Source organism: Lathyrus oleraceus, chromosome 2 (assembly GCF_024323335.1).
Source record: "Lathyrus oleraceus cultivar Zhongwan6 chromosome 2, CAAS_Psat_ZW6_1.0, whole genome shotgun sequence".
Taxonomy (NCBI): domain Eukaryota; kingdom Viridiplantae; phylum Streptophyta; class Magnoliopsida; order Fabales; family Fabaceae; genus Lathyrus; species Lathyrus oleraceus.
In genome coordinates this window covers 294,508,805-294,528,109 of record NC_066580.1, presented here as the reverse complement: position 1 = coordinate 294,528,109, position 19,305 = coordinate 294,508,805, and the positions used below count along the sequence as shown (strand labels likewise).

The window sequence follows — 19,305 nt, the reverse complement described above, 5'->3', positions numbered from 1 at the left end:
TGAAAACCTATTTGTTCTAAACATTCCGATCAAACTTAAACAAAATCTCAAAACTTATAAGCAATTCTAGAATTCTAATTTCTAACCTAATTGGATCTAAATCTCATTACCCTAATAAAAACAATTAATCCCTAATCCAATTTAATTGTCTAAATCTACCTAAGTTTCTAACTTAATTAAAATCCAAACCTTAATAATAATTAACACAAATAAGAAACATGAAATGGGCTGAAAAAGATGCAGGCCCATTCTTGGTTTGGTTTTTTTATGATGATACCATCAAGAACAAGGGGTGCACGGTGACGAGGGAGTGCCCGAAAGAAGCCACTCACTTGGGCCTTTGGGCCAAAACCAAATCCAGACCCGGGTTCCCCTTTACAACCCTGAACGTGTTATACTAGCAGCTACAACAAATCTCTGCAAGTCGAACCAAGAAGAGGGCTAAAGCGCTCACGTGAAGAAAAGAGAAACATGATTGAAGCCGAGCTCTTATCCAACCAAGTTCAGTGCCAGAATTACAATCCTACCGTTTTTTGCCGTCGCGTTTCAAGCTTCCCACGTTCACAGATTGCACTTTAGCTCGTCGCGTTTCGAGGAGTCTTCACGGATTTCGCTTCAGCTCGTCGCAGGTTCATGGATCAAAGTGTAGCATCGTATTTTGTTGCGAAAACTTGCGCTCATGTATTGCACTTCCAACCTCATTAGCACCTCAATAATCACCATGTCAGCATCGCATTCGCGGATTGCGTCCTCACGTTTGTTCCTCAACGGTGTTTCTGAGACTCAATGCTCGCAGTATCCTCCTCGACTCAGTGACTCAAGCAACAACTATCGAAACTCGAAATTGAAAATGAACAAGGATTGAGGCGAGAACAAAACTCACCGGTTTCGACGCGGCGACGATAACAGGTAATTCCTCCTTATTTTTTTCATTTCACTTCTTCTTCTGAACCACTTCTGCGATTTGCTTTTTTGATTACGTGATATAATGCGAATTCCGTTAAAATTTCTGTTTGAATCCTTTCCTTCTTCTCTTCCCATTACTGTTGCAATCGTGTCCTGTTGATCTGTTGTGTTATTGTTGCGTGAGTTTGAGAATCGACGTGTGTGATGTGTATCTGCGTAACGTACGTGGTTGCGTGGAGATCTAGACTCTGCCAATTTTTCCCAAAGGTGGGTAGTGATTACACTTACAATTTGTAGTGTTATGATGCTTCCGTCGGTAATCATGAAAAGTTTGCACACCTATTGCAGGAGGTGGACTACTGTGATTGATGATTGAAAGCGGTTCTTCTTTGAATCGATGCAGAAATGAATTAAGAGGCAAATTGACGAATAAAGAAGTGTATATTGAAGAGGATTGAGAGGGTGAAGAAGCAAGAAGAATGGAGAAGGTTGAATGAGATGAAGAATAAGATTGAAGGAGGGTGATCGAAGAAGAGGTGGAGATGGATGTTTGAGGATGGCAACAGGATGAAGATGATGAATTTGGAGCAGGAAGATGCAACCCTTGAAACTGAGTAAGTTGAACCTTTTATAACATCCGAAATCGGTTATAACTTCCACTCAAATTCTCCTTAAATTCACCTTAAATTTAGAGTTAGTTAGAAGGTTAATTTGAGTTAGTTAGAAATTGAGACTTAAACTCAAAAGTTGGTTAGTAATATAAATTCTGATAAGTTTCTGTTAGCTGTTAAATTAATTCTGTTACCGTAATGAAGTTCAAAATTCTGTTGCTCGAAATTCCGAAACTAAAGTCTGCTTGCAATGTAATTGAACATGCCGTTGCAGGGTTGTTTATATGATATGATGTAGGTTAATGTTTGGGCCGTTGGATCATGGCGATGTCAATTTGTTCGCAGCATATGCAGCTACTGTTATGCAATTTTTTGGTGGTTTAAAGATGCTTATTTTGTTGTTAGGTTTTGGAAGGATGAAGGAATTTTGATCATGAGTATTTGGGACTGCTTGATGGAAGGCCATGAAGTTGATCATGAAGCTACTCAGAATTTTATTATAAATGTAGTTTAAAATGTAATATGCAGTAGTTAGCTATGATCATGGTTGTAAGTTGTGTATTGAATGTGATTGGAAATTTAGAAATTGAAGAGAGAATTTGTATATTATGTACTGGTTTTGTAATGGTTTGAATTTGAGTGGGATTTGGGTGCTAATAATAGCTAGTTAATTGCCATTGACAACTTGTTAAAATTTCTAAGTTAGTGAATTAGGAATCATATGTTAAACTTATCAAGTTATGGAATCTAAGAAATTATTATTGAACTAGAAAGGAAACATGTTGAATATTATATATTGAATGCTTGGACTAAAATATGGATTTTATGGACTTGAATTATTCGTGGTTAAATGGATATCTAAATTGTTATTGGATATCAAAAACTAGTCTAAAAAATTGGAATGATCAATTTAAAATCAAAGTTTAATTACAATTAAAATCCTCTAAAATCCAAAATACAATTGAAATAAAAATCAATTTAAAATTAGAATCTATTTAAAATAAAATCGAACTAATTTAAAATCAAAGTTCAATTAAAATTAAAATCAAATCGATTTAAAATTAGAATCAACTTGATATTAAATGTAGTTTAAAATGTAATATGCAGTAGTTAGCTATGATCATGGTTGTAAGTTGTGTATTGAATGTGATTGGAAATTTAGAAATTGAAGAGAGAATTTGTATATTATGTACTGGTTTTGTAATGGTTTGAATTTGAGTGGGATTTGGGTGCTAATAATAGCTAGTTAATTGCCATTGACAACTTGTTAAAATTTCTAAGTTAGTGAATTAGGAATCATATGTTAAACTTATCAAGTTATGGAATCTAAGAAATTATTATTGAACTAGAAAGGAAACATGTTGAATATTATATATTGAATGCTTGGACTAAAATATGGATTTTATGGACTTGAATTATTCGTGGTTAAATGGATATCTAAATTGTTATTGGATATCAAAAACTAGTCTAAAAAATTGGAATGATCAATTTAAAATCAAAGTTTAATTACAATTAAAATCCTCTAAAATCCAAAATACAATTGAAATAAAAATCAATTTAAAATTAGAATCTATTTAAAATAAAATCGAACTAATTTAAAATCAAAGTTCAATTAAAATTAAAATCAAATCGATTTAAAATTAGAATCAACTTGATATTAAATTACTTTAAAATTAAAATTAATTAAAATTAATTAATTTAAAATTTGAATCATTTTTTGAAATTAAAATCAAGTTAAAAATCAATTAAAAATTGAAATTCCACGATTGATTTGAAATTAGACTTTATTTAAAATTAATCAATTAAAAATTAAAAATCAAATGAAGTCAAATTAAAATCTAAGATATAATTGAAATCAATTAAAAATTAATTTCAAATTAGCAAAAACGATGAAATCAAGAGCCTCATGATCGAAAAGGCATAGATAATGATTGACGTTACTAAAGTCGAGACAATATAGACTTAGGAATGGATGGTTGACTTTGGTCAACTGGTTGACCAAAAAGTCAAAAGTTGACCAAAGTCAACCACAAGCTAGAAACTAGTGATTCCTTGTATAAAATGGGATTGCAACCAATGCACTAAAGACTCGAGTCAAAGACCCAGGATTTTAACCCTGAACCAAATGACATCCCAAACAAGAAAGACATGTAAGCCAAGAGTCATTCTCCAATGAATTAGGTTTTGAATCCATATAATGAGCGATCCTCAATTGCCAGCTTCGAATTATAGATTGACTAATGCCAGTATGGATGCGTATGAATGAAGCATGAATATGTGCAGATGAAATCTCAAGTCATAGGTCGAATGAAAGTGAAAAGAGGAGGGTAAATTTTGGGGTACGACACTAAGGACCTAGCATTTTGTTTGCCATGCTTTTTGTTTAAAAATGTCTCTAAATATGAGAGGATCACTTTGTGGGAGGGGGTTTGGTTACTGAAAGAATGCTTAAAGATTGACTAATCATGCTACTTCTTCCAATAGTCATGTTGATTGTGTGCATATGAGTTACGCTCTCATGAACCCAAACCAAAGTATTAAGGTTGCATTTATTAATCAAACTAAGCAAATGAGTGTCAAATATTGTATTCGTGTAAACACATCTCTTATAGGTACTAAGTTTCTTTTGATGTGTGACATGTCATTTAGGAGGAGTGACGAGTCCCTTAACTCTTTATTTAAGGGTTCATTTTTTGAGTTGGTGGAAACTCTAAAGAAAATTAATCTAGAGATAACTAGTGTAATATATTGTGCTCCGGAAAATAACTTTATGACCGCCCTAAGATTCAAAAGGATTTTGCTGCTACTTATGCATATGAAAAACTCAACAAATTGTATGTGGTATTGCAGATGATATATTTTGTGTTTTTATTAATTAATCTGGTGACATTGTAGGTAAATAACAAATGGATGTTGTTGTTCATTATGTTAATAGTGAAGGTTTGGTAAAACAAAAATTTCTTGGCATTGTAAGTGTCGAAGAAACAAGTGTTAAGTCATTTAAGGAGGCGCTTTAGAAATTGTTAATTAGTGTCTTGAGTTTATATAGCATTAGGGGGCAATGATATGATTGAGCTAGCAACATGCGAGGTAAGTTTGGTGGTTTGAGAACTTTAATCCAAAATGAGAATCCATTTGTTTATTATGTGCATTGTTTAGCCCATCAACTTCAATCGACACGTGTTATATGTGCTAAGACTCACAAATATTAGTTTTTTTTTTGTTGGTAAGGTCAATATGCTTGTTATTTCATACTATCTTCTAACAAGAGATAATAATTTATTCGAGACAAATATGTAACTCAGTTTGATAAATTGATTGAACAACGTCAAATAGAGACTAGTAGTAGATTAAATCAAGAATCATCTGTTGCTAGAACGGGTGACACTCGTTGGGGTTCCCACTTTAGGACTCTCACTAGTTTGACGACTTTGTATAACGCCATTAAACAAATTTTTCTTTGTAAATGTATTTCATTAAACAATATTATTTCTTATTTTCAATATAATTTAGTTCATACTTTCTTTCACATTTATTCACACCAATATGTAATGCTTGGATCCGTCCTTATGAGAAAAATACAAATATCATATTTATTGAACAATACATATTTATCCAACAAAGCATGTAATAGGAGATTAATATCTATGCTCGTAGATATCCATTGTCATTCCTAAACAAAAAGTTATATTCACATTATTATTATTATTATTATTATTATTATTATTATTATTATTATTATTAATTTAAATTAATGTAATAATTTAAAATGAAATTTAATATAAACAAAAATATTAATATATAAAATCAATGCGTGAGATTTTATAAGATTCTTTAAAACTATTATTAAATTTAAAATTGAATAAAATGCTGTAAAATGATTTTAAATGACGTGGTTTAATGAATTAAAAAAAATTAAAGATGAGTTTCAATCTCTAGAGTATTCTTACACTTAAACTTAAAAGATGTGTCACGAAAAAAAGAAAAGAGTATAGTAACGTGAAAGTTGAAAAATTGTAGGGAAAGAAGAAAATAACGTTAAAGTTGAAAAAGACAAATGAGTTGTTGCGATTGAAATTAATTGAAGGACACGTGCTACACGCCGCTGACAAACAATGTACTTTGTTATTTACTTTAGCAACAAGGGTTGCCTGCTTGTTTGTTCGTCATGCCAATGTATTTGTTTCAACTCACTTTGGTTGACTGGCAACAACAATCTTACCCTACCATTCCTGATTTCTTCCTTCTTCCTTTCTTCGCTCTCTTCTTCCCTTCCCTTCGATTCCTTCTCGACAGGTTCATTTTCCAGGTATTCTAAGCCTAACCTTCTTCGATATTATTGTTAATGCTTCCAACCACTTTCCAACTTTCTTATATATTATTGTTAATGCTTCCAACCACTTTCCAACTTTTATTTTTTTATAGTTTTGTAATGTTCTATTATCGTAACTGAGATTTACTTTATAAGGTGTGTTAGCTCAATACTAGGTTCAAGGGAGAAAGTTCAAATCCTCTCTATTTCCCCAATTTGTTTTTATCATTACACTGAGTTGATAACGTTATACTCAGACAAGAAATTCTTGAACTTGTCTATTTGAGAAGTAGTTAAAACTCGAGTGAAAAAACAAATCAAATGTTTAGTTTCCAATTTGAGAATTAGTCCCTTTACGGACCCAAAGACCCAAAGAGTCTGAGTCATAGGGATACCTTTATTGTGATCAAATTTTTTGATTAAGGTGTGTTAGAGAAATGTTATAAGTGACTGGTTAGACTAGATAAAGGAAAATAATCATGGAGTGGAATTGATTCATGATCATCAAAGATTTTATCTCCTTGTCTAAACCTCGTCATTATCATCATTAATCTTCCTTTAAATGCTTTGCCTAAGTGTTTAAGACTTCTTAGTTCTCAATAAGTCATTTTATCCATGTTTGTGTTGAGTGATCTTGTCTCCTAGCTTAGGGTCGTGCTGACCTTGAAGTCAATGGAGCTCGCCCTTCTCTCTTTATGGCAGGCTCCTCCGACCTTGTTTGAGGTTGCTCAGAGCGCGTCCATAATTTATGAAGTATTCTCCAGGGTCTTGCCGAGACTCCTGTTTAAAAGGCTGAAATTGGGCGACCTTGTGTCACGAGGCATGTAGGGGCGAAGTGCTTTAATAGAAGTCTCACCATTACACTGTCCCCTAAAGCACGAAGCGTGTATGGGCGAAGTGCTTTAAGTCAAAAGAAACATGGCAATCCACAATCCCTAAATCATGAGACTTAAAAGGGCATAGTACTTTAATAGAAGTCTCGGTATTATACAGTCTACGAAGTACAAGGTGTTTAGGGGTGAAGTGCTTTAATAGATAACCTGGCATTACACAACAGTCTTCCGATCACGAGGTGTGAAGGGGCGGGGTGTTTAAGTCAAAAGAAGCATTGCGGTAGCGGTTCACAATTCCTCAAGCACGAGGCTTGAAAGGGAAAAGTGCTTTAATGCGAGTTTGCAAGACTATTGTTTTTTAGCAGACCAAAGATGTAATTATTTTAAACTTTCTAATTCTAGAAGGCTATTCGATATCTTGAGTCATTTTCCCAAGGCCGAGCCGACCTCGTAGTTCGATTGATATGACTTGAGATTGGTCAAAGTGGTCAATGCGGAGGGTTTTGCATTTATAACTCAGCAAGTATCTCATCTTGCCCACACATTTTCCGAGTCCTATTTGAACATTTCAAAAAACCTTAAGCGAGTGGACCGAGGTCTGGGCTATCTGAATCTGTTACTCTTGGTGTTCTTTTGTTATAAATCATAACTTGGCAAGTTCATTCAGCCTCGCCATCAATTTTTTGTTGTCGTTCATTTTGAAGACCGAGTCTTTTATTCTTAAGACAAAGACAAACTGGGCTATAGCTCGCTCTTTAACTTTTCTAGCAAGGTCTCGCCTGTCAGTTTTATTGGTTTGGGCGACCTTGTTCGCTTTTTGTTGACTTGTCATTTGGCGGGATGATTACATATTTGATTAGCTCGGCTTTTATCATTACACTGAGTTGGCAATATTCCTGAGTTTATAACATTACACTCCAACAAGAAATTCTTGAAGTCCTATTTGAGTAGTCAAAACACAAGTGAAAAAAAATCAATGTCTAGTTTTCAATTTGAGAATTAGTCCCATTACGGACCTCAAATTTATTGTGCTCAAATTTTTTTAATAAGGTGTGTTAGAGAAAAATTATTGTAGAGATTTTGGTTAGACTAGATAAAGGAAAATAAGAATGGAGTGGAATGGATCAAAATTTGTAAAAGTTTCTTGTGATTGTGTACTTGAAAAATAATACATCTCGTAACTCTACGAGCGAGGAGTCAGTATGTCATGTCTATATATAGGTCTGAGCAGCCTACGTGATTAAGGTTGATTTATTGTCATCAATGATATTGTCTCTTTGTAGCAAATATGAGGAGGTTGCGGTGGATATATGGTAAGATTCGACAAGATAAAATTAGAAATGAAAATATTAAAGAGTGTGGGTAGCACATATAGTGGAGAACATGGTGGAAAATATACTTAGGTGGTTTGAGTATGTAGAGAGAATACCGGTAGATTATGTAGTAAAAGGGGTAAATTAGATGGAGAGAAGACAAACAATTAGAGAAAGTGGAAGACCTAGAAAGACTATCAGAGTAGTCGTTAAGAAAGATCTCAAGATTAATGATTTGGATAGAAATATGGTCCTTGATAGAATATTATGACGAAAGTTGATCCATTTAGCCAACCCCACTTAGTGAGATAAAGCTTAGCTGTTGTTGTAATAATGATATTGTCTCTTTGCGAGTCTTGCAATTACTATCATTGCAAGACTGTTATTTTTTAGTAGACCAAAGATGTAACTATTTTAAACTGTCTGATTCTAGATAGAATGTTCGACATTGATGCCTTAAATGTAGCCATGTGTGTCTTAGGTTCCAGTCTTCGAGGAGTAGAATAAACTCCTCGTTGTTTGAAGAAAGTGAAACCCTTCACTTCAATAGCTACTGTCAAAGATAAATTTTTTAACATTCTGAAAGTTTGTTAACACATTAATAGCATACTAGCATTTTAAATAGCAGACCACATGAGAAGCTTCTGTTTTTTCAAATGCCTCCACCGGATTGATTGATCACGTATGAGCTCACATAGCGTGCACTCCGGCTAGTGTTAGGCATTTAGCGCCACGTGTTGTTAATGGTGATTTCAAAGTTGACACTGTAACATAATTTTGCTGCTTTCTCAAAAGCTTCATGGCTGCCGGTATGTCGGAGCTGGTGAGAGCACTCTCGTTTGATTCTGTACGTGTGAAATATTCTTCTTGCTTCAGAGTGTATCGGTATGTATCAGGTACGATTCAGTAGAGATTTTAGAGTAATCGGGTTTCATTGAATAGAATGAAACACCAACCACCTCATACTATAACTATCCAATATCTCACGTTTTTCCTCCTGAATATGGTCAAAATTCCACAAGTCCTATTTCTGTTGTTTTATCAGTAGAATATCCAATTCATTTTTTTGCCTAGTTTTTCTTTCACACTGTAATGATGTCTAAAGCATACCATCCATGGGTTAGTGTCTTTCTTTGAATCTATCAATTTTGGTGGATATTTTGAATGTATTTAGTCAATCTGAAGTAAATGGAATTTGCAGAAAGTGGCCATACGATTGATTTTTGGAAAGGGACGTGAGGTGCTTGACTTTCAGACAGATGATAGGAGAAAGAAAATTAGCAAGTTTAAGGAATCAGCGTGGAAATGCGTTTATTTTCTGTCGGCGGAAATTTTTGCTTTGTCTGTAACATATGATGAACCTTGGTTTACTGATACAAAATATTTTTGGACCGGGCCAGGGAATCAGATATGGCCAGATCAAAAGATTAAGTAAGATTATAATTCTTGTTTTGTTTCTAAGTTTCAATGCTAATTTATTCATGCTATGGTTTGCCTATCGTTGGTCAATTGAATGGCAAGCATTTACAAATTTCAGATTGAAATTGAAGGGATTGTATATGTATGGTGCTGGATTTTATTCATACTCCATACTTGCTTTAATATTCTGGGAAACAAGACGCTCTGACTTTGGGATTTCCATGACACATCATGTTGCTTCTCTCGCTCTCATTGTCCTATCCTATATTTTTAGGTACTGTCTTGTATTTGTTTAATTTGTTTGAATGTAATTCATTTTGAACTCATTATCTACCAAAAGACTGAAGTCTCTCAAAATGTTCATGTGAGAGAGTAAAATGTTAAGGAAATTGTTAGTGTGTCTGCAGAAATTGCTTTTATGAGCAAATTTTGGAATTTTTTTAGCTGATTAGTTTAGTACATTCAGGTTTGTTCGAGTTGGATCTGTTGTTTTAGCCCTTCATGATGCTACTGATGTGTTTCTGGAGATAGGGAAAATGTCCAAATACAGCGGCGTTGAAACAATGGCTAGCTTTGCTTTTGTTCTTTTTGTTTTGTCTTTCACCATACTACGAGTCATTTACTTCCCATTCTGGGTTCTTCGAAGTACAAGGTTTGTGTTAAATCTGTTCACACTATACGTTTTCTTTTCTTTCTGTAACCTGTTAAAATTTACCACTTTCGCATATAATTTCATTCCTCAGTTTAATTGTTTTCTTTTCTTTCTTGTAGCTATGAAGTTGTTAACACCTTGAAATTGAAAGAGCATTGGGTGGATGGTTCAATATATTATTATGTATTCAATACTCTTCTAATCTGCTTGCTTATTCTTAACATCTATTGGTGGGTGCTGATGCTTCGGATGCTTGCTGCTCAAATTCGAGCAAGAGGAAAAGTCAGTGAAGATATTCGATCTGGTAAGTCGAAATACTCATTGCATATATGGTTTTCTAATTCGACTTTCTGATTGGAAATGATACCAATTGCAATAATTGACCCCTCACATTTTATTTAATATGCAGATTCTGAAGATGAAAATGAACATGAAGAATGAGCATGAAAACAAGATTGACAGATTGTCACACTTTTTCTGAAATGGTAACCGTTTTTTACACGCACCTTGGCATGTCATATTTTGTTACATTTTATGTGATGACAGTGTAAAATTCACCAAAATTAGTGTATATAAACTAGAAACTGTTCTGTAAAGATTATTTCAGCTAGCATTAATTAGATCATAAACTAGAAAATTAGTGTAGTATATAAACTAGAAACTGTTCATAGAATCATGTAAAAATGTTCCATCCAGATCAAAACTTGAGCCTCTCTTTTTATCAATCAATCAAACAATGTAAATGATTTATTGAGCTAGCATTGCATCATATTGTTGGCTCGCTGCAATTTGATGCAAACCCATGAAATTCAACTAGGTTTGTGCTAATATTGCCATCACAGATGCCTCATATGACCATTTCTGAATTTTATTATTACAACAACGACCAAGCTTTATCCTATTAGTTGGAGTCAACTATAGGCACCATGGGAGGCTTATCACTTGGAGGAAGAGTGTTTGGTATGGTGGTCATATTAGCAAAAAAGCTAGATAGATACTTGGATGATGTGGATTGGAGGCTCATTTTTTCTCACTCTATAGCTGAGTTTGTAGATGCTCATGATTCAGATCAAAATTCTATTTTGTTTAGTTGTATGAAATCTAATAGTAATGTGTCCAATCCTTTTAATTTTTGAGGATGCTTGGCTTCAACATCTTGTTTACAAACCTTTAGTTCATTCTACTTGAAGCAATACTACTAGACTGCTCTTTCTAAACTTTAGGCTATCCTGAGTACTTTTGTGAGATTCAAAAATGAGGTCTTCAATAATATTTTCAAGAATAAAAGGAAATCAAAAGCAAGGATCAAAAGGGTTCATAATCAACTTGACTACCATCTGTTGTACTCCAAAATTTGCCTTCCATTTTTGCTTCTCACCTAATTTGTGGTTTGAGACTCATTCATGTCTTATTCATGTGCATCATTCATTCATGATCAACATTTGCTAACAAGCATCATAAGTTCAATGCTTATGATGAGAACAAAGGCTTTGCTTGAAGATTGTGGTATTACTCATCACGAGGGTTGAAACCCTAATTGATTGAGTTTTGGGGACTCTGACTCTTGAAGTTCATATATCTGGGGACCCAAACTCTAGTTCTTGACTATGCTCCCATGGTATCTGGTTGTTTGACCTCTGTGCATTTTGACTTGACTTTTATGGTAGGCCCATGGTTTGAGATTTTTCTTATGGAGCTTTGTGTTTGGGTTGAAACCCTAATCATTGATTTGAAGTTTTTGAATCATGTTGGTTTGCATTGAGGTCTTGAATACCTTAACCGTGGTTCATGACATGGGTGCACTGCTTGTGGTGATTTCTCACTTGGTTTGAGATTCTTGGTTGACACATGGTTTTGAACTTTGACCTAGCTAAAACCCTAAAGGCATGACCTGACTATTCATCTGGACATGGGGGATGTGAAATCCCAATGGCTTGATCTTTGAAGCATGAGTTCAACAATGTTCCATCATGGCATTTCTCAGGTCATTGAAGTCCTATTTTCTTGATGGTATGGTTATGGGGTCTTGTGGATACTCTTTGGACTTTGTCTTGGCCATTTAAACCCTAGTCGAGTGCCTATAAATTGGAGATTTGCTTGTAAAAACATTTGGACTCATTCAAGGGCATTGATTAAGGAGTATGTCTCATGGAAACCCCAATCAAGGAGGGTATGGTCTTAATGGGCCTTGTGGCTTGACTTTTCATCTAGTGACAAGAGAAACACTAACTTCTTGATCTTGGATACAAGAGGCTTCATTATGGCATGCCTCAGATCATCAAAACCCTAATGTTGTCTCCTTTTCATTAGAGGACCCTTTCACCTTAGTTTCATTTGATTCTTCACCCATTGTGGTTTAATTCTTCTACTTGATCAAGGATCACCCAGTAACGTCTTGTTCATGGTGCATTCATAGTGCATTTAATCAAGCTGTATAGGTACATGATTCATCCCAAATCCACATAATTCATGTTCATTACAAGCGTGAATCCTTGGCATAACGTGAGTTTAGTTCATTTAATGGCACAACAAGCCTTGCTTGTTGCAAGATGCATTGCTCATATTCAAGCCTTTACTTACTTGGATTACAAGTGTAGGTGTTTAATTGGCTGCATTATATGGTAAAACACTAGCTGGATTCTAATGTCTTGACTGATGTCATGACATGGTGTGTATGTGTGACTGCAATTGTAGGTTAGAATATCTAACTATACTCTGATGTCTTGACTGATGTCATGACACACTTGAGTAGTTACTGCAGGATTAGCTAATACAGGATTTATTGAATGTCAAACTGGAAACTGTGACATTCATCCCTGTCAGCAGATACTGAGGAATAGAACAGTTGGTGTTCTGTTAGAGCTCAGTATTCATTTGCAGTCTGGTTATCAAGAAAGAACCAGACCTGTCATAAGGCCTACTGTATGAATGTCAAACGGGATGTTATGACATTCATCATGGACAGCATATACTGAATAATAGACAGAGTTGTGTTCTGCTACACTTCAGTATGTTTCTTAGTTTGTTCTTCAAGAGGATAACAGAACTAACTTAAGGCCAAATGTGTAAATGTCAAATTGGATACTTTGACATTTATTAATGTAAGCTGACTGTAGTATGGTCATTTTGGTCATGTACAGGTCAGCAAAATTGTACAGTCTGTTTTCTGGAAAAATAGACTCAGCATATGATCCTTGATGTCTAGCTGAATGTCGTGACATTCATTCCTGACAGCATATGCTATATTGTAGGTTGTTCAGTTTTCTGTTTCAGCTTTTTCTTAGGCTATTCTTCAGGAAGTCAACAGCTTAGAGAAAAACCAGGAAATCAACAACCAAGCTACATTTAATGAACCTAACAAATAGCCTACTTGTTAGTAACCTAGATATTGAATTTATGGGAACTCGCGTGACCTTAAATTCAGGAGAATACAAGTGCAAAAGCCCAGGTACTGCAATATAAAAGGAAGTCGTTCCTTCATTCAGTTTCGGGGATTTTTTGAGGCGTGAAGATTAAGTGTGTCCATCATACTTCACTGCTGTATTTTTGTGAGTCTTGTATTAGACATATCTTGTAAGCCAAGCCATTATCACGTTGATGATTGTTTTGGTATAGGGTGTTCATTGAGTTGTAAGTGTTGTGTCGCTCAAAGCTTTTAAGCGTGAGTGCTGTGTATCTTGATTAAAGCTGTTAAGCACAATCAAGAGTTGTTTGAAGTGTGACTTCAAAGTTGTCTTTAATATTGATTAAAGGTAGTAATCACTGAGGTGATTGAGGGGGAGTGAGTAGGAACTCTGATCTTAGAGTAAGATTGAAATTGCATTGGGTAGGGATTAAGTGACAAGTTGTAAACGGGTGAGTTTAGCTTTGAATTAATACTACTGATAGTGGATTTCCTCCCTGGCTTGGTAGCCCCCAGATGTAGGTCATGTTGGACTGAACTGGATAAACAATTACTTGTGTTATTTACTGCACTTACTGTTAAGTTCTGCATAATTCTTGTCTGTGCAGAATTGGATGTCATAACAACCCGTGTGACATCTAAAGTCTGATAACTAGAATTTCAACAAGTCATTTCTATCACTTGATCTATTCATTTCTTGCATTGCTTTCTAGGATTCATCATGAATCAATACCTAGACACTCAATTACATGTTTTCAGATAAGTTGACTTTTGGTCAACTATTGACTTTTTGATCAATCAGTTGACCAAAATCAACTGACCAACTTCGACTACTCACAACTCACCACCTAAGGTCAATTGTCACTTATGCTTGATTAAACCATGTCATGACATCGTTATGCTTGCTTTGGTCCTTCAGATGACTTTTTCCATGATTGGAATAAGGAAAACAAGAGGAATTTGGATTTAGCACAAATAGTGGTTCACTTTACATTGCATCCCTAAATTTTTTTAATTAATTAACTTTACATTGAATCATTAATTAACTATACATGGGATGACTTTGAGAATTGAGAAGCTTTTGCCCATTTGTTTATCTTGACAACCACCACCATTTTCACATTACATGTCCACCCATTTGAATTTCACAGCATCAACACCCTATAAGTTTTGTATTAAAGTCAGAATTCTTTTCAAATCCGCAAAACAGGGAAGGCAATGTCACTAACAGCATGATTAATTCTTCACCAAAACATTCACAACACATAAGATGATGCACTTCATAAATAAGATAAGTGATAGCAGTTTTTTAGAGTTACTAATATAGCAGAAGGGTGTTTGGTAGAAATGCACAGAGTAAGTTAACCCCACCCCAAATTAACTTCAAATTCGTTATTAAAATAACCTGCAAATTCAGTTTTAATTAACCTCAAATGCATTTACATATCAATTCCAAGTTCGTTTCAAGGTTGCTAACTAACACACATTAACAAATGATCCTATAACCACTCCTAAATACATGACAGGAAGACAAAAAGGGAGCAATGTGACTTACATTTTTAGCATGGGAATTCAATACCTGCTATTGATCATGTCCTGCAGAGAAAAATAACTTTTGAATTACATTCATAACATAACCATCTTTTTTCAATCAAATAACTTCTAATAATTAACTTCAGTCGCTATCTAACATTACTGCAGCGGATTTTAACGGTAATAGCTCATAACATTCAGGTGCAAGAACTAACACATTCCCTCAACTGAATAGGATTTTAACGACACCAAGTCTAACATAATTAACACTGGTTGCGGTTCATAATTGACACACATTGATTTCATTTTAACATATTAAGCTCCAACTGACATTTTTACTCGGTACTTTTCGATTTCGATTTCAGTTTAGTAATAATAACACTTAACCATTTCATTTAACATAAATTAATAACTAATAGAAGATAGTTAATAGTTTAACATTCCAAAAGCATTTCCTATTAGCCTTGTTCAATAGTCTGTTACACATCTAGTAGAATTTTAACAGAAACCTCCAAAACTAATCTTCAACAGAATGATTAACAGAATTAGGATCTCATAACTAACCACCTCCTAACTGCTTCAACTAACTAACCACTTTTCAACCAATGATAACAAACTTCTCTAACAGAATGGATGGAGAGGGAGGGAGTAATAGAATCAACAGAATGAAAAAAACTATATAAAGGGAACTTACTGTGATTGAAGGAAAAGATATTCATCATTTTCACACAAACAGAAAAAGCTTTTCACTGCATAATCGTTTTTCACCTTCCTCCATCTTCATACTCCACACTTCATCTTCATTATCACCATAACAGAACCTATAACAAATGATGAACCAACCCAAACTCCATAACCCCATCTTCTTCTGCCAACACCTTCAACTTCCAACTTCTTCCAACAGTTCACGATAATCCTGCAGAAAACCAGTTCAACAAACTCCACCAACAAAAACGGAAACAGAAAGAGAAGGGGGGAAAAGAAACGCGGGGAATAATCAACAATGTGCAGAAAATGGAACAACAGAAACGAGGGATTTGTCCTCGTTTTAATCAGTAACGAACACAAGCTTCATTCTTCTTCCTCAACGGCAAATCGTCTTCGTCACGAGCTCATTCACGTCTCTGTTCTTCATCGGTTCTTCATCGCCTCATGAGTACAACAATGTTTCCAGATTCACTCTGCAATATCCCACATTCTTCACCTCAAGACGAATCAACCAATTCACTCTTCATCTCGGATCAGTAGTGAGCGCACGAACTACCATTTCCATTCCTCGTCCTGCAACGCCACAAAGTCTAACACAAACCTTCACCTCCATTCGACGATGCAACGAAACGCATACGAATCATACAACAGGGCGTAGCGATCGAAGAACGACAAATGCACCAATTGAACAACCACATCAGAACGTCAAATTCGGTGAGTTTCTTTTCCCCTCATTTTCTTGCATTCGCGCACACTTTCGGTGAGGATTTCAATCTGGTGTTGTGTTTGGGCGCGGGTTCGTTTGTCATACTGGATTCTTCATGAGAGGTTGAGGTTGAGGTCGTGAATTGTTCATATTCGAGATTACTCGCGCGAGGAAGTGAGTGTGGGCTTCGAATCAGAATCAATTTCGGCATTTTGTTTGGTCTTGGAAACGCGTTGAGTTTGTTACGTCGTAACCTGCCTCGTTCAAATTGGAAAGCGTCCGGTGAGCATTAGGTTGGAGCTTAAAGGAAGAGGAGATCGCGTCCTTGGTGGTTGATTTTCGTTCGTGGCGTTTCGTTTTGGTTGACGGCGACGGGGGTTTTGATTCGTGAAGGTGTAGAGCGAAGAGGAGTAGCAGGGAGGGAGGCCAGTATAGGTTTTTCAACGTGAAATGGTCATCTTTCGTTCTGCTAACCCGATTTGTGGTTGGCTTTATTAGCCATTGCTGGACCGTGGTCTAGTGGGCTTCAGGCCCAAATATGATATTCGCACCACCATATCATAAGCCTGCACCCCCTGCTAGTTTAGGCTACTTTTTCTTTGGGCCTAGGGCTTAAGGTCCAGGCAGATTTGCTTGCTGCACAGTATCTTGGCCCTACACCCCTGATAATAGTTCCCTTTTTCTTTTCTTTTTCTTCATTCATTCTAATTGATTCTTAACATGGTTAATTTTCCGATTTTGTTTTTTTGGCATGAAAATCAATGTCTGAAATCATTGTTTGGATGAGTAATTAGGACTTAAATTAGAATTTAATTGAATTTAGTTAGAGTTTAATTGAAATAGTTAGAGTTTAATTGAATATGTAATTAGAACTTGATTTAGAATTTAATTAGTATTTTTTAGAAATTAGGATCGTTAGGATAATTAGGGTGTAATATTAGTGAGTTGATTACAATATTAGACTTTAGATTTAGATTGTTAAAATTTTGAGTTTTTTAAATCTTGACTATTTTTTTAGAAATAATAGACTTTATAGTCAATCTTAGAAATTTAGTCTAATACTTAGAGCTAATTATAAGTGTTTAGGACTTAGATGACTTTAATTAGAATTTACATGAGTAGAATGTAATTCAATATCAATATTTTGTGATATGACCATTTTACCCTTATGGATTTTCCTTGTTATTTTGACCATATGACGGCATGCTCCCTTAGAATTTTGACTTAGGATTTAAATCAGTGTGTGTTTCCCTTAAGATTAGCTTGTGAATAGTTCTAACTTTTAGATTAGGATTAACCTAGTTCCTTAAATGAATTCTAACCCTCGATTCAAGTTGATCAAAAGTAATTTTGATCAACTAAATTCTTTGATATTGTATAATCCCACAGTCTAATTTGAGTGACCAAAAGACCCTTGGTCACTTAATAAGACTTTTTCTGTAAGTTGTGGAGCTCGAGACCTCAAGTCAGACATTCAATCAAGGCATCCTCGGTCATACCAAGCAGTGGATAATACAAAGTACGTCAAATGTGGCATCTTCAAGAGCTTGTTAAATCAAAGTTAGAATTGTGTGGCATGAGCCTTAAGTAATAGAGAAGAGAAGGAATGAGACTGGAGAATTCCTACCCCCATTCTGAATATCTTTGGGTATGGGACGAATGACCCATTGCTCATTGTACTCACCTATATTCATAGACTTTAGCACAATTCAAATCATACGATTGACAAGTCTCTCTCTCCACAAAGCAATGCAACAAACAAAGGACTACACCAATAACTCATCAATTATGATACAAGTTGTACGACACGAGCCTTAAGCAATAGAGAAGGAATGAGACTGGAGAATTCCTACCCATATTCTGAATATCTTTGGGTATGGGACGAATGACCCAATGCTCATCATATTCACCTTCATTTATAGACTTTAGTGCAATTCAAATCAAACGATTGATAAGGTCTTCATCACTACAAGAAACGACAACAAAGACTCTTTTCTCAACTTGAAAGTTAGGATGAGAATTACATGTCACAAGCCTTAAGTAGTAAAGAAGGAATGAGACTCGAGCTTTCCTACCCTCATTCTGGATATCTTTGGGTGCGGGACGTTTGGCCCGTGGCTCATCGTATCCACCTTTACTCATAAACTTTAGTGTGATTCTTATCAATTAACTATCAAGTCTAATTCATTCTCTTTATTCAATCTATCACTTCTTTTGCCTCACCAATCATCTTGTTTTCAGCCCTAGTGGGTTGAACTACGAAAGCTCTGATTTCCTTATTGCACTATAAGGATACGTAGGCAGGAGAATTCAGATTCTTCGCGAGCTATCTTATTTATCAATTAATCATAATTCTTTATTCATTCAATCAATACCATCTTTTTGAGATCGAATACTATTTTCCTTGGTTTTCATGTTCATCCTTTTAGGACGCCTAATGAATAGTCTGTCTTGTGAACCAAGAGTTGTTTGGCTTATTGCCATACATTTAATTCCTTTGTTTTTGGTTATTCCAATATAGTGATACCATACCTCAAGCCTCTCACTTATTGGTTTACCTTTACTCTTCGGTTCATAGTTTATTCCTTCATGGATCCAAGATATCATTCTCTTTGATCTCGAATTGTCTTTCCCTAGCAAGTATATATCTTATCCTTGTGCCAATCAATACTTCCTTTTGGGTTCCATATTCACCCTTTTAGGACGACCTAATCAATGTCTATCTTTGTATCAAGAGTTGTTTGGCTTATTGCCATACAATTAATTCTCTTTGTTTCCAGTCATTCAACGACAGTGATACCATGCCTCGGGCCCCTCACTTATTGGTCTGTCTGTTTGCTCTTTGATTCAAAGGCATTTGCCTTTATGGGTTCCCATGTTACCATAATGTTGGTACTAGTTATACCTTT

General features: G+C 35.2%; 1 protein-coding gene and 2 long non-coding RNA genes across 3 annotated transcripts; 2 read left to right on the top strand and 1 right to left on the bottom strand.

Annotated features, from left to right (window-relative positions):
* Positions 1 to 401: 401 nt before the first annotated feature.
* LOC127119201 (uncharacterized) lies at positions 402 to 2,162 on the top strand. Its single transcript, XR_007802715.1, has 3 exons — positions 402 to 1,173; positions 1,255 to 1,520; positions 1,923 to 2,162. It is a non-coding gene; the product is annotated as an uncharacterized LOC127119201 (long non-coding RNA).
* A 3,467-nt stretch (positions 2,163 to 5,629) lies between these two features.
* On the top strand, positions 5,630 to 10,771 carry LOC127119199 (ASC1-like protein). The gene is made up of 6 exons (XM_051049384.1): positions 5,630 to 5,826; positions 9,177 to 9,406; positions 9,513 to 9,668; positions 9,861 to 10,046; positions 10,166 to 10,350; positions 10,456 to 10,771. Exons 1-6 carry the CDS (start codon positions 5,686 to 5,688, stop codon positions 10,485 to 10,487), a joined length of 930 nt encoding a protein of 309 aa, XP_050905341.1. The 5' UTR covers positions 5,630 to 5,685; the 3' UTR covers positions 10,488 to 10,771.
* Positions 10,772 to 14,384: 3,613 nt separating this feature from the next.
* Positions 14,385 to 16,874, bottom strand: LOC127119200 (uncharacterized). The gene is made up of 3 exons (XR_007802714.1): positions 15,677 to 16,874; positions 15,005 to 15,045; positions 14,385 to 14,610 (listed from the first exon to the last, which is right to left on the bottom strand). It is a non-coding gene; the product is annotated as an uncharacterized LOC127119200 (long non-coding RNA).
* Positions 16,875 to 19,305: the final 2,431 nt, after the last annotated feature.